The sequence below is a fragment of the Hemibagrus wyckioides genome, linkage group LG17 (genome assembly GCF_019097595.1).
Source record: "Hemibagrus wyckioides isolate EC202008001 linkage group LG17, SWU_Hwy_1.0, whole genome shotgun sequence".
Lineage (NCBI taxonomy): Eukaryota > Metazoa > Chordata > Actinopteri > Siluriformes > Bagridae > Hemibagrus > Hemibagrus wyckioides.
The window spans coordinates 16,949,782-16,965,737 of record NC_080726.1 but is presented as its reverse complement, the minus strand read 5'-3'; the positions used below and the strand labels follow the sequence as shown (position 1 = coordinate 16,965,737).

General features: G+C 41.0%; 1 protein-coding gene across 3 annotated transcripts; it reads left to right on the top strand.

The window, feature by feature from the left end:
* The first annotated feature begins 1,210 nt into the window (after positions 1-1,210).
* Positions 1,211-15,155, top strand: LOC131367615 (bifunctional polynucleotide phosphatase/kinase-like). Of its 3 annotated transcripts, none has more exons than XM_058413018.1 (10): positions 1,211-1,304; positions 1,637-1,707; positions 1,911-2,003; positions 2,191-2,287; positions 2,379-2,440; positions 3,066-3,175; positions 3,293-3,380; positions 3,609-6,059; positions 6,154-6,225; positions 14,651-15,153. In XM_058413018.1, exons 1-8 carry the CDS (start codon positions 1,226-1,228, stop codon positions 3,663-3,665), a joined length of 657 nt encoding a protein of 218 aa, XP_058269001.1. In that variant the 5' UTR covers positions 1,211-1,225; the 3' UTR covers positions 3,666-6,059; positions 6,154-6,225; positions 14,651-15,153. The 3 variants fall into 3 exon arrangements, with proteins under 3 accessions (XP_058269001.1, XP_058269000.1, XP_058268999.1); XM_058413017.1 differs by having other exon boundaries at positions 3,293-3,915; positions 4,649-6,059; XM_058413016.1 differs by having other exon boundaries at positions 3,293-6,059; positions 14,651-15,155.
* The last annotated feature ends 801 nt before the right edge of the window (positions 15,156-15,956 follow it).

The following is a 15,956-nucleotide window of genomic DNA, read 5'->3' as shown; positions in this document are numbered from 1 at the left end:
AACAAAAGGAGTTCAACATTGAGAACAATGATTCAATGATTATACTTTTTTTTCTTAAATGTTTTATATCAAATAACAAACTAGGCACATGAAGAATGAAGATTTTCAGAAGAAGTCAGGATTTATCGCGATGGAAAATAAGATCTAATTTATTTCTTACAAAATACGCAGAAAAAAGAAGCAGTGAAAGTGAAACATTTCAGGTTACATGCTTTTATTAATGATAGATATTTCCAGTGAGAGATTTTAAAGCAGTAGATTGTAAAGTAATCTAAAGTTCATGCTCCAGATCAGCAGGCAATGGTAATGCTCAACAAGTTTTTTGAAAAACCGAGGAAGAAGGAGAAGGAGCAGAGGAAGGAGCGATGAACTAGGCCGATTCTGTTGAGCTGTTAAGCTAGTAAGCTAGCATGCCGGGTAGTTATTACATGTAATTACACAGCGTGTGCATTTAAAAAATAGTTTATATTTCTTCACATATGCTTATCTTGGTATCATAACAGGCATACGTTAATACACTGAGCTATTGTCTTTTGTGATATCTACTAGAGCTGTTTTGTATGTAACTACCGTTTTGTACTAGTTATGTTTATTTAAAATAATGCTTATTAGTTAAAAGTAACTATAGATGAGGACAGAGGTCAGGTGGATAGATCAGTCCTGGAGGGACTGATAGCGAACATAAACAGGTTCAGGTGAGGTGAAACTGTCTGAGGTAAGCAGTGTGCTGTGAGCATGCAGTGTGTGGCAATGCTACTGATTACTGACTGGTTGTTGGGAACAGTGGGAACCTCCATCATCAATAACTATGTCAAAGTCACTGAGTGACTCAGCATTAATTATCAAGAAAGCAGTAGTGACGACAAAGAAAAGTCACGCTGATTAACATGGTGAACTCAATACCAAGCTTCCATTCTAAACCAGTAAACTAGTACTGTTCATCAGTCTAACCCTGAAAGAGATTAACCAAACACTGTAAAACAGATGTAATGGATTAATGACTGTGTCCTGCATATTTGAATACTACTAAATTCAAGACAAATTGATTTTCTTATATGCAACTACTGTATATGCTGTTTTATATAATTTTTGATATTTATATAAAAATGAAATAATTCATGAGGAAAATGTTAAAAAAGAAGATTCTTTTTTTATGACCAGATTTGACTGTATACATTACTCTGATGAATAAAGGCCTGTGGGGTGAAGTTTCTGACATTTGCAAATGATCTACAATATACACTGTGTTTTCCAGGCAAACAATGGAATAATTGTGAATAAATCCCAGAGTGTTTATGCTGGAGGTGAGTTGGAGGTCTGTGCTGGGTCTGCAGGAAGAGATAAGGAAGGAAGTGTTTTGTAAATGCCTGGTTCCAGTGAAGCTCGTTTTAATCTTAATTTCTTAAGAAAAACCGAGAATTAAATGAATCCGCAAAAATAATTTTTGAAAAATTTTCTGTGATTTAACCCCTCATCCTGAACTGCCCAAAAATAAAGGCTTATTATTCAGACTTTTTGATAGCTTATACTGATGCATTCAGGGTTTTTAAAAGGGGAATCTGAAGACCTGATACTGGACCCAGCTATTTAAAGTAAATTAGTAAATGATTTGCTCTTCACGGTTTTTTTGGACTAGATGCAGCAGGTCGTCCTGTAAATTGGGCTCCAGGGAAGAAGAAGAAGGACTTCTCCTGTAGTGACCGGCTGGTGAGATGCAGCCCATGGCCACTACTTGCTTACAGTAGTGATGAACATAAAGTAGCACATTTTACTGCTTACTTTGTATAAGATATTAACACAAATGTGTTCTTAAACGTTGATGCACATTATTTATTGTTCACTTTCCTGAGGACTTCTTTTATCCTGAGGATAAAATTTTAAATGGCATATTTCTTTCATTTTGTTTCTAGTTTGCTCTGAACATTGGTATACAGTTTCACACTCCAGAGGAGTTCTTCCTTGGTTGGAAAGCTGCTCCCTATGATTTGCCATCATTTGATCCGGTGAGCTGTGGAATTGCTTGTCTGTGTTTGCCTCTGTACAGATTTACTCAGTGTATTTATGCTTAGTTGAACTGGATCTTAGCTGATTGGACCTGAATGGACCACATGACACTGTGATACTGTGTTCACATTTACATGACACTGTGAATTAGTATAATTATTCACTGTAGAATTTTATAACCTGCAGAGAGGTTTAGACCCAAAGGGACGTCTGTATGACCCTCCTACTGCCTCGCTCACTTCTACCTGCCAGGAAATCATTGTTGCTGTTGGATTCCCTGGTTGTAAGTTTTTTTTTTGTGAAAGGTTTCTTAAATGCTTTTGTAGCTTGACAAAAATCCTATTAAATGACCTTACCCTTGTTTACTTTTGCAGCTGGCAAATCCACTTTTTTTCAAACCCACATCATTCCTAAGGGATATGCGTACATAAACAGGGTGAGTATATGAGGGGTCATGCCACCTCAACACTCCTGAGGTGGTGTATTTAGTGCTAGATTCTTTTCAGAAGTCCAGATTAAAAGCTTGTTTATTTAAAAAGGTATGCACATAGTGTCAGCCTGTCTATAACTGCAGTTTTAAAATAAGAACACTATTAAAATGATGTGAAGTTAAATCTATATTTTAACAGCTCTGGTATAAAAAGCTCTAATTCTTTCACACAATAGATCTGTACTGATTTTCATTACTTGCCAAAAATTTAAAGAGTTGGAGGGTTTTTTTTTTTCAATTTTACATTGGAAAGGGAAACATCTGGGTTAGACTAATGAATTACACACCTATCCAAATATTGAGAAACAGTGAGAGATTCTTTTACACCAGGGGTGTCCAATCATATCCACAAAGGGCCGGTGTGGATGCAGGTTTTCATACCAATCCAGCAAAAGTCACACCTGATTCCACCTATTTAATCAATTGATCTTGGCTTTCAGTAGACTCAGGTGTGGCTTCTTCATGGACTAAATGAAAACCTGCACCCACACCGATCCTATCCAGGTAAGATTGGACACTCCTCTTCTAGATAATAATGATGATAACGATGATGATGAGGTATTCTTGCTAGGACACACTGGGGTCATGGCAGCACTGTGTGTCAGCATGTGAATGTGCACTGAAGGAAGGACACAGCGTGGCTGTGGACAACACTAATCCTGACCTCGAGTCTCGAAAGCGGTGCATATTTTAGTTTCTTTACTGATCAGTGTTTTTTTTAAGCTATTGCTATACATTATACTCTCAAAGTTCATGGCACTAAGGAAGATCTGACCTGCTCCATGCTTCCCTTCACAGGTATTTGGATGTCAGTAAGAGTGCTGGAGTTCCCTGCCGATGCTTTAACTTCGCTGCCTCTCTGGAACAAGCCAAGCACAATAACAGGGTGGGCAGAGTCTTCTCTGTCATGTGGTGTTGCTGCAGGTTACACCACATGATTTGCTTGACTTATTAACCTGCCTGTACATTTGACTTTATTAATGTGGCTTCTACATTCAGATTTATGGTGAAAAGTTAAAAAGTAAACTACAAATTCGAAACAGTGCTAAATGATCAGGGACGTTCTTAAAACATTTCAGCGAAATGTTATTTTTATGTATGCTCTCTATCCCAGTGTAACATCTTCAGTGGTGCCTCCCACTCTCCACCACCAGAGGGAACCCTTTGGTGAATCCAGCGGAGTTTTCTCATCTTCAGGCCCATTTTACATACCAGGAAAAACTACTGGCAACATATCATCAGCAGATAACCCACCTACAGGTCACGAATGAGAAACTAACTAATTCTAAGTACTGAGATCTGAGCTCACCATGATGGCACTCCCAGATAAGTTTGATGGTTCATCGGATAAAGGCCTGGTCACACCACAAGACTGTAACCGCCGGCAGATCGCGTTGCTGTTCAGAGTACATGACTTCACTGTATGTCTTTATGTCTTTTTGTTCTTTGTTGCGGTGTTCACACTACGCAACGCTTTGTAAATGATCCACAAGAGGGGGTCGCACACCCCACGATCTGACAACAACTCTTGTCACCCAACTCCATCCCCAAACCACGTTTTGTCACGAAAACACACGCGACAGGTGCATCCGGAAATGACGCGAGACTTTCGGTAGAGGTTTGTTTTGAAAATGGACGTCGGCAGGAGTCTCGCTCTAAATAAATGTTAATTTATTAAAATAAATGTTGTGTCCACATTATTTTTGAAGCCATGTTGCTGCTGCTGCTTTTCTTCCGGTGACCTCAACTCTGTTGACTTGCTCTCTCATTGGCTGAAGGTTGTAGCTACAATTGACACCACGTGATGTCGAGTCGGCCGACCGTCCCAGATATTTAACATGCCAGATATATGGATTTTGTCTGCGAGGTGTCAGCGAGCCTCTTTGATGCATTGTTGAGTAGATCACACATAAAGATTGCCGAGCGCTGATCACCCACTGATTTTCCCACGATCACAGACCAATCTGTCGGCGAGCTCGTTAATTTGCAAATCAGGCTTAAATTGGTCTTAAAATCCTGTAGTGTGAACTAGGCTTAAGTGTAGAGAATTTTCATGCCAATTCAGCATTTATATCATTCGCCACCCTGAATGTTACTCAAATGAGGCGAGTACATATGCGTCAATAATGTCTCTGTCTCTGATGTTTTCCCTAGAGAGAAGTGGCTTCTTTGCTGCCATTCTTGACACCAGGCTGTCCTCCAAAAGTCTTCTCCTCACTGTGCGTGCAGATGCAGTCACACCTGCCTGCTGCCCTTCCTGAGCAAGCACTGGTGGTGCCCCGATCCCACAGCTGAGTCAACTTTAGGAGACAGTCCTGGCACTTGCTGGACTTATTTGGCCGCCCTGAAACCTTCTTCACAACAATTGAACCTCTCTCCTTCAGTTCTTGATGATCAGATAAATGGTTGACTTGGGTGCAATCTTACTAGCAGCAATATCTTTGCCTGTGAATCCCTTTTTGTGCAAACCAATGATGACTGCACTTGTTTCCTTGCAGGAAACCATGTTAACCATTGGTTCTGTATTATCAGATACATAATATCAGATTATGTATCTGATAATACACATCACATACAGTCATGTGTCTAATAAACACAAACAGGTCCTTTGGAGAACAAACTAGATGCAAGTAGACAAATTACACATTCAGTCAACATACAAATGGCATGAAGAGACAGATGACAGAAACGCAACTTTAGTCTCTGTTGTTTTCAAGAAATAACTGTCTATAGGTAAACATCACATTTTTTGTCATTGGATGGAGGAAACACAGCATGGACTTGAAACACTTGTGGTTGCTCATTTGTCTTTCGTTCCTTTGTGTATGCATAATAGTTTTCTAAGACCTCATGCTACACGTCTCATCCATCATGTTTTATTAAAGTATAGTGAAAGTCATAACGTGCAGTATGTTCATGTAGTCTTAATGAAATGCGGGAATTCTGGCTATTTTTCCTTGACTGCTGGACTGGTCAGTTCTGACTGAGTGATAATAGAAGGCAGTGGTTACCATCATCAACATATCCAGGGATGTAGAGGGCACCGCTGTGTCTGTAGGGAGGAAACTGAACTTCTGTGTGTTGATATTCCACTCTCACTTTTAGACTGTATTTCCACGTAATATTTTAGTTAAATATCTGGAATAGGTGCCGTCACCTTTGAAAGAATCAGCTCCTGTAAAAATATCCAGCATGGAAATGGTGCTATTTAGCAAACGTTGTGTCATGAATCATTTCCACAGTTATTAGGATATAATGCACTTCTACATTCTACCAGTATTACCTGCGCCGTTATCAAGGAGTTGCAGACTGACCGATTGTCCTTTATCTGACTCAAGTGTTGCAGAAACGCTGGCCCCCAGCACAGGGTTATAATTCTGAGCGACCTCAGCCAACACCAGCAAAGGTTTGGTGTCATCACTGGTCTCCTGGATCATTCTGACTGTAACTGTGACTGGATAAACATCTTCATGAGCTGCTTGACTAATTACTATTAAACTAATTGCCTGAGCAGCTGTGCCTTCACTGAGGAACATGTACTTCCAATCACCTGGCTGCAGGAAAGGTAATGAAACAGTGTGCATTATTTAAAACTGTGTTTGTTTTTTATTGTCTTTAAAAATTGTCAAAATCACAGTAAACAAGGTTTACCTCTGCAGTTCCTGGAACAGTAAGAGTAATGGTGTTGGCAATGTCGGAGGTGTTTCTCTGGTCGTAAACCAAACCACTGGGTAAGTACACGTGAAATCTCACCTGTTTGATCTGCCATGATCTTCAGTACACTGTCTGCTTTTGGGCCAAATGATATGGTGTGAATGATTGAGCCACTTTGAACAGCTTCCTGTAAACACTCTTGAATATTATCAGTTGCTTCTCCATCTGTGAGAAATATTATTTCATCTCCGATTGTTTTATCATCATCCTTTCAAAGAACCTGAAATAAAAATAGAAAGAAACTGGCATTAATCACCACAGACTGATTATCTTTCAGTTAATTCTTAATTCTAGACCAAAGAGAAGTTTAACATTTAACATTATGAAGATGGAATTTTAGTCAAAGAGTGTAGGAGGAGTCTTTACACGAGTCTCTTACCTTAAAGCCTTCTCTGAGTCCTTCACAGATATTTGTTGATCCTTGTGCGTTTGTTGGCAACATATGTATTAGTTTGTCTCTTGTGGCATGTCCATCTATTAACGTCAGTGGGCTGAGTACTTTAGCTTTGGTGCTAAAAGTCACAAGAGCCACAAACTGCTGTTCTTGTATACCATGGTTTAAAAAAACTGATGCAGATTGTTGTTGTTGTTTTATTCTTGCGTTCTTTAAAGGGGAAAAAAATATGAGATATTTTCTATAAATGAATTTTTTTTTTTTAAATATCTGCAATGCACTGATGGTTTTCATTTGATTTATAAGGTGTACGTTTTTATGGAAATATGCTAAAGAAGATATACTTGAAGTGAGCTGTTATTGTATCAGATGACTGCTGTTTAGCTAAACTTTCAAACTTGAAAGAGCATTCATTTATGCACAGCTCCCTTAAGATCCCATCACACCATCTCAGTGGGATTCAGCTCTGGAGTTTCACATGTTTATTCCAGTACCTGTTTATTCCAGTACCATTCAGATGACTTAGAGAAGACACAAATTCAGACCATTTGGTTTCTTTTGGTTATTTTTTGGAAAGCATGACTACATATTGAAATTTGTTTTTTGTGGTCTTCAAGTAGTTACAGTAATCTGTTGTTTGTAAATAAGGACAAAAATCTGCTACATTCCACTAGTTTTAGCCAGCACTTTTGCTTTGGAGGGCTATTTTATGTGAATTAATATACCGCCATGCTTCCTGAGACATCAAGCACGAGGCAGACGACCCGAGTTCCCCTCTGTAGGACTCTGAATGTTGGAGCTGGCGGTGGACATGGAAGAGGCTTTAGATTGTGAAGGGCATCTTTGTCTACGGATTCCTGAAAGATCACTGTACGTGTTGAGAGCTTTTTACACTTTGAATTCTGTTCATTGGGGGCTTCAGCGTTATGTTCCTCTTCGTTACAAAATGCTCTTACCTACAAAAAAAATCATCAAAAAAAAAAGAAAAATTTAATTAAATTTAATTAAAAATTAAATTAAAATGGATTGGAAACTATGTTGAACAGTAGCCTTACTCACTGAATCCATGCTGGGTGAGTACATTATTGAGACATTTGTATTTTGCTTTACATTTGGAAAGAATTTACAGCTGGATGTGGGAAGGCCAGTCATATGAAACCAGCAAGATTGAGTACTTTGATTAATAACTTGTAATGTCTCTCCTAAAATTTTATCACTACACCTGAAAAAAACAACACAACACATTACTGACAATTACTGCTATAATATACATTTATGTATAATTATTTTTGCTCTTCTATAGAGAAGTGAATATAGGACCTTGTTGGTTTATTCTGACCAGCAGACAGGTAAAAGGGCTCATTCTTATTATATTCATCAAATACCCCCCATCTGAGGTGAGCCCATTCATGCACAAAAACTCTTCCTAAAAGTAAAACATGTATAATATTATATTTTGTTGCTACAGAGGAAGTTAGAAATAATACATTTCTATGAGTTGATGCCTCTTGATCATTGTTTTTAATGTGTGTGTTTGTTTTAAACACAGGTTAGTTCTCACCTTTAGGTCCGTATACATTTTTGTACAGATCTTTGTCTAACAGATACTTTGGGGTGAAATGAATGTATTGAGCCTCAGTTCCACAGCCTGTGACTTGGGGAGTGTATGGCTCATCACCAAATGCAGAATTTGCGTTATCAATTCTTATTCTGCCCTAAAAACAAAATGTTTAGAATATTTTGTACATATTATATTAATAATACACACAGTTTCTTGAATAAATGAGAGACGTGTCAATAAATGATCCTCAGCACTGAATGAAGGTTGTACCTTGTCAAAGCATTGTGTTGTTGCTCGCTCATACTTTCCTGTAGTCCAGTTTGGTGGTACTAATATCTTCACCTCCTTGAAGTACAGCTTGTGGTCTAAAGCTTCAAACAGAAATTCTGATCCACTGACAATCATTTCCTGTGGAGACAGAAGAGTGGAATGTTTATGTACAGTATGTGTGTAATTTAATGTAAGTAATCAGACTTTACTGAGCATTTCAATGCACATGAAGCCACAGTTTTTCTCAGGTACACTATTTCACTTAGCCCTAGAAGACACCTGGAGCACTGCTCAACCTGACCCAAGCAAAATGTTTGTATACACTCACCATCCACTTTATTTGGAACCAATCAATTAGCCAATCATGTGGCAGCAGCACAATGCATAAAATCATGCAGTGAGATCAGAAGTTTCAGTTACTGTTCAAATCAAACATCAGAATCAAGAATAATGTCTAATCTCTGAGACTTTAACCGTGGTGTGGTTCTTGGTGTTAGATGGGCTGGTCTGCCTAGGGTTAGGCATTATCTCTTTACATATGTCCTTCAGTGGACAATAAGATCTAGAGACACAAGCAACTGCACAAGCGGCTATGTTTCCTAACAATGACCATAATGATGTCAGTAGAATAAATGTCAGATGATTTAAACAAACACCACTTGACTAATATTTGTTCAGAGTTGCTGATGAAATTCAGTCTTTCTGTTAGATAAACCTGGTGTTTTTACTGGCCACTTAGACATTATAAAGGTTTATCTGCCGTTATCCATCCAGAGTGTGTCAGTGCTCTTCTCTGGTCTGATGAAGTCAAGTGAAGGACTATTGCAGACCATCTGAGATTCAATATCTGATTCAAATTAAGTGTGATAGGCCCTCAAAGAGTACAGTACTGTACTAACAGGGCAGTGAAATAGATCCTTACAATGTCGATTACACCAGAGGCGAAAGTTCAAAACAGTCTCCACAACCTCGATTGGGAGAACAGAGTCTAGGAGCTGGTCCCCCTCAGAGGTTCAGAGGACCAGAGATTCTAAATCTCAGAGTGGGGGCCTGAGACAGATCTGGTGCACCAACCTTAACAGAGGGCTCAAACACAGACCGCCCTAATGATTGATGAAGTGGACCACCAAAGGTAGCCCGTAAGTTTCAGGAGAAAGTGTTTCAGCACTGGAAACACAACCCCATCTTCAGGCAATCTGTGTGCCATGAGAGACTGGATCCCTCCCAAATGGCATGGGTAGGACGGGCGTCTAGGGCCGCTCCCTAACCCGAGAGGTGGGCATCTGTCGAAAGAGTCTTGCAACAATGACACACCCATAGAGTGGGACCCAAGGTGAGAAACAGGGGTCTGTCCACATAAGAAGGGTATGAAGTTCATGAGGCGTGACCTTGTGACCCTGGAAAGGGTGTCTGCAGAGGTGAAAAACCCTGCTCCTGAGCCAAACCCAAAGGAATAGCTTTGGCCACTACAGTTATGAGCCAAGCACCCTCTAAGTCTGGGAGGCAGAGAGGCACTGGCCTAGTCAAATTTTAAAGTCAGACCTTTACGGCAGAAAGGATGGAATCCCCCCAAGCGGGAGACAGACATGCCTGCATCGTGGCTGAATCCCAAACTATCCCCCAGAAGGTGGTTCTGAGACAGGGAGAAAGCACACACTTCACTAGGTTGAAGCTTAGGGATCTTATGTGTTTGCAAGCACAGCATTCAGTGCCTGGCTGCCACTTCACTCGCCTGAGTCAAGATAAGCTAGTCATCTGGATAATTGATTACATGGATGCCCTGGGGTGCCATGATGGCAGAGCAGCCTCTATGCATCAGCTCATTGCAAGTGCAAAGCTGCCATTGTGTGCAGCACCGCACCGGCTCCACTATCTCAACCTGCAAGGCCTATGATCTAAGTTGCGGTGCTGCCTCAACAGCAGACCCGAGGCATGAGGCTCAGGCGTTTGGCTGGAGAAAACAGCCAAGTGAGAGTGGAGTTTACGGAGAGGAAATATTACGCAGTGCACACGGCCGGCTTCCTCGAGAGCCGAGAGTGCATGCTCCTCTATCAAAGAAACAACACAGAAAAAGTGCAAGTCGTCCCATTTTAAGGTAGTGGGGCACGGATGCACGCAATTTCTAAGCTTGCCATCTTTCCTAATCTTTTATATAAGTATATCTTCTTTTTCCATAGTTTAGACAGACAGGACAAACAATTGACACGAACAGCTTCTGGGAGACAAAGATGCTGGAGTAATGTGACGTAGATGCCCTTTTATGGTCTTGCTGGCAAGCTCTGCGTCGTCACATGACTTACCAGAGCTGATGAATTGGTGTGATTTCACACGGAGCTTCGGACACAATTTCCACATAGAAGCGTTCCCATAGCGTCAGCCATGATGCAGTGTCAAGTTCCCTTGAAAGGGAACAAAAGATAGTTTAAGTGCTTCAGGAACAGGTAGGTCTTCATCCGGCATTTGAAGACAGTCAGTAACTTAGCTGTACGGACATCTAGGGAAAGTTCATTCCATCACCATAAATTAAATTAAAATATTGGGTGGTATTCAGCGAGTAATGCTTTAGTTTTTGTCTTCCCAATTTTATTTTCCTATTAACTATTAATGTAACAGGGCTGAGAATATTGTGATAGGGATGAAGATTGTAACAGGGTTTAACAGGGTTGAAGGGACACTTTACTTGTAATTTTACTTTAAAGCTATGTCTTCAGCCTTATTGAATATGAGGCTGCAAATGAAATATACAGGTGATAGAATTTTCTTTTGGGTTCACTTTTTGAGAAGTCCAGTTCGCACTGCTGCCACTGCCTCTGAGCTAATCTTGCAATATCTCTGAACAACTCTTTGATCTCCCCTTTGGCCACTGCTCACAACCTTGGGATAACCATGGACAATTTTTTTTTCCTCCAATGTTACTAATGTCACACGTTCATGCCAGTTTCTTCTGTACAACATCAGAAGAATTTGGCCATTTTTATCCACACAGGCTGCTCAAGTGCTTGTTCAGTCTCTTGTCATTTCGAGGCTGGACTACTACAACTCTCTACTGGCAGGTCTACCTCTGAATGCAATTCATCCTCTGCAAATGATCCAAAATGCAGCTGTGTGACTTGTTTTTAATTCTCCTAAGTTCTCCCACACCACCCTACTGCTTTGTTCCCTCCACTGGTGTCCAGTAGCTTCACGCATCAGGTATACTTTTAGACGATACATCCCTGTTCTGGCACCAAGGCGGTGGAATGAAATTCCCATGTTCTTACAGCTGAGTCACTGACAGTCTTCAAACCTGTTCATAAAGCACTTAAACTAGCTCTTATTTTTCCTGTTTTATGTATTGTTGTATGTTGTATGTTGATGTTGATATCAGGAAAAAGTAACAGCAAAAGATCCACACAGAGTGGTGGTTTGTGTATCAATGCTTTTTCAGAGTTTATTGAGACAGACAAGGAGTATTTATACAAACCAAAGATGTGGTCTTTGTCATTATATACTATATGTGCAGTAAAAGGCATTATCCATAGGTAACAAAAGGAGTTCAACATTAGTCATCAAAGGGGTCAACAGAGATGGCAGCAAATATCTCTACATGTAGGCTAACAACGAAGTGTCTGCTCAACACATTCTTTATTAAATCAAAGAAAAGGTTCTATGAAAAGGTCATATACAAAAGATGGCATGAAATCAGCACAGAGCAGGGAAAAAAACAGGAACTTAAAACAGGACATAAATTAGAACAAAACACACAAAGAACAATGATTATACTTTTTTTTCTTAAATGTTTTATATCAAATAAACTAGGTACATGAAGAAGCACGCAGCTACCACGGAGGTCTGGGTTTGAGCCCCGCATAGGGCAGGGGTGTCCGGACGTGACACCAGCTTGGTCCAAACCGATCTTCAGTGGATGGGCAAGCTCTGGGTCGCACCAGCTTGGTCCAAACTGATCTTCAGTGGATGGGCAAGCTCTGGGTTGCAGCCAGGCTGGACACCTGAGTGTAAACAGCACACTGTACCTAGTAAACCAGACTTACCCCTTCAGTTCAGTGCAGTTTTATGGCTCAGCCGATCAGAAGACAGGAAAAGGAACAGATGATTAGGGAGAACGGAGAAAGTCTTGGAAAGTTATGAAGGTTCATCCCAAGAGGAACGTACAGGATTTCTTTGTTTCTTCACCTAAAAAGGTACCTATGAATCAGAATCAGAATCACTTTTATTGCCAAGTACTGTAGGATTTACATATACAAGGAATTTGTCTTAGTGTGCTGGTGCATAGTAAATAAATAAGTAATAAGGAAGAAGAAGCATAATTTTACACACAAACTAGAAGCTATAAGGCTATGTATAAACGTCGAGATATAGCAACAGTTTAGAAACCAAGAAAATTAAAATAAGAATAACAACACTAACAGTATATTAGTGCAGGATGTGCAAAAAGACCAGTGCAAATGCTACATACTGTGAAATTGGGACAATAACTGTACAATAGTGTAGGATATACCGAGTGAACCAATGCAAATGTTCACAGTATGAAGTAGTAATGTGTAGTATATCAGTCTGAGTAACGTAACAACAGAAAAGTGAAGTTGTTTGTTATTGTTCAGAGTGGCGAGTAAGTGACCATGTAGGGCCCTGGTTGTTGTTAATGAGGCCAGTAATGGATGGAAAGAAACTGTTTTTGTGGCGTGAAGTTTTAGTCTTGATGGACCGCAGTCTTCTGCCAGAGGGGAGTGCCTCAAAAAGATTGTGTCCAGGGTGAGAGGGGTCGGCCACAATCTTAACTGCCCGCTTCAGGGTCCTGGAAGTGTATAGGTCCTGGAGAGGAGGCAGACTGCAGCCAATCACCTTCTCAGCAGAGCGAATGACCCTCTGCAGTCTACTTTTGTCCTTAGCAGTGGAAGCAGTGTACCAAATGGTGATGAAGGAGGTGAGTGTAGACTCAGTAATGCTGGTGTAGAAGTGCACCATCATTGTCCTTGGAAGGTTAAACTTCTTTAACTGTCTCAGGAAGTACATCCACTGTTGAGATTTTTTAATCAGTGTGTTGATGTGTAACTCCCACTTGAGGTCCCAGGTGATGATGGTTCCCAGGAAGCGGAAGGAGTCAACAGTACTGACTGGTGAGTCACACAGGATGATAGGGGTGAGTGGGGCAGGGTTCTTCCTGAAGTCTCCTAGTCTCACCTGCTGCCTCCTGTCAGTCAGGAAGTCTGTGATCCATCTGCAGGTGGAGTCAGGAACACTAAGCTGGGAGAGTTTGTCCTGAAGCAGGGACGGAATGATCGTGTTAAATGCAGAGCTGAAATCCACACACAAGATCCTAACATAGGTGCCTGAGAAATCCAGATGCTGAAGGATGAAGTGAAGGGCCATGTTAATTGCATCATCAACAGACCTGTTGGCTCTGTAGGCAAACTGCAGGGGGTCTAGTAGCGGGTCTGTGATGGATTTGAGGTGGGTCGGCATGATGCGCTCGAAGGACTTCATGACCCATGTCAGGGCAACAGGTCTGTAGTCATTAAGTCCTGTGATCCGGGGTTTTTTTGGGACTGGGATGATGATGGAGGTCTTAAAGCAGGCTGGCACATGGCATATCTCCAGCGAGGTGTTAAAGATGTCTGTGAATACTTGAGATAGCTGATCAGCGCAGTGCTTCAAGATAGATGGAGTGACTGAGTCTGGTCCTGCTGCTTTGCGTGGGTTCTGTCTCTTCAAGACGTCACTCTCTAGGATGGAGAGAGTCGTTCTTGGGGTGGAGGAGGAGGGGGAGAAGGCCGTTGAGGTGTGTATTTGTGAGGTCCCTACTGTGGAGGGGGTGATCAGGCTGTGTTGGAGCTGATGGCTGTTGTCCTGGGGGGTGGTGACGCCAGGACTGTCCCATTGTCTTTCAAAGCGACAGTAAAACTCGTTCAAGCTGTTGGCAAGATGCAGGTCATTAGCAGAGTGGGGGGCTTTGGTTTTACAGTTTGTGATCTGTCTGAGCCCTTTCCAGACAGAGACAGAGTCGTTAGCTGAGAACTGCTGTTGTAGTTTCTCAGAGTACAGCTGTTTAGCTTCTCTCACCGCCTTGCTAAACTTGTACTTTGATTCTTTATATAATTATATATATAATTATTGTTTCAAGTAAAGAAAAATTATACAGAATAAAAGAATGCATTATTATATTGTGCATGCTCTATAATATTTCCTAAGTCAACAAAATGATCTCTTGATTCTGAAGATGACGCATCCAATGAGGATGAAGAGAACCTGTTGGAGGAGAAGCTCAGGCAGTTGCAGCAGTTTGTACAAAGCACAAGCACACAGCAGTCACCATCACAGCCCTCTGGCACTGCGCCTTCTGCCTGCTTGAAGAGTCACTGGCAGCAGATCGGCAATCTCCTGCTTCACACTGCAACAGGAGTTGCTGGAAGCTCCAAGGTGAGAATCAGTGAGGAGGCTATCAGAGTTACTAAATCTCCATTTCATGTTCAACAACTTCTTAATGACTGTTATCAGACATTTGTGCTGACATTTTTAATAGTAATCTGAGAAACTCAAGCGATTCACAAAGCTCATAGATTTTCGGCAAATACTTAAGCTTGAATCAGAGTCTTTTTATGTTGGTTAATTAGTCCCTCTTAATCTCTTGTCTGCTTCAATGCCACTTCCTACGTGAGGATTAAAACACAATGCGATGCATTTAGATGTTATATGAAAATAATCAGTGATGGTGCGATGTTTCTTCATTACCTCAAGTTTACTGTTCCGCTTTTACAACAGCACTTGAATATACTAGAGCACATCTAGAGCCTGAATATAATCCTGATTTGCCTTGCAGCTGTGTGTAACGTCCGGACGCCCCCGCCCTGTGCGGGGCTCAAACCCGGACCTCTGTGGTGCTGCGTGCGCCGGCATGCCATGGAGATAGACCCATATGCAGGATTCAAATAATCGCGGCTTTATTAACATAAACACGAGACTGGGGGGAAACTAATGTGAACACCAGACATGACACTAATCAAAGGAAACCTGAAACATGAAACAATAGCCGACAAAGACAGGTACAAAAGTATCCCTATTTATAGGGCAAAACACTATAAAACCTGACACTGTGCTACTGTCAGAGCTGCTGTTATAAACAATTAATCAACACCTTCTGACCAATCAGGTTTGAGAACTCAACATTGCTGTGGTATAAATGTGCATAGCTCCTTAACTGCTTGATTGTCTATTTAAATTCACACTTTTCATACTATTCGTTCTAACTTAGATAGCAGGGTTCGGAAGTGATGGCTGCATTATTACTACAAAGCCAGGAAAGGTCTTTCCCACCGGCCCAGATGACTGGAGATAAGTCTCTAGAGACAAGCACTAGCTCTGGGATGTGTGTCCACGACACTGTGTACTACGTAATCACGTTGAAAGGTCACGCGTGACGTAGGTGGAACTACAGACTCAGTGTTTACAAAGCGAACATGCAAAGACCAAGGAAGTGCAAATAAGTCAAACGCTCTTTACTAACAAAAAGGTAGAAGAAGAATGTA

Excerpts from the sequence above, each read along its gene's own strand:
- LOC131367615 (XM_058413016.1), top strand. The coding sequence starts at position 1,226 with ATGATCTACAATATACACTGTGTTTTCCAGGCAAACAATGGAATAATT. Across the intron at positions 2,288-2,378 it reads TGCTGTTGGATTCCCTGGTT|CTGGCAAATCCACTTTTTTT; the intron begins GTAAGTTTTTTT and ends TTACTTTTGCAG. Across the intron at positions 2,441-3,065 it reads GATATGCGTACATAAACAGG|GACACACTGGGGTCATGGCA; the intron begins GTGAGTATATGA and ends TATTCTTGCTAG.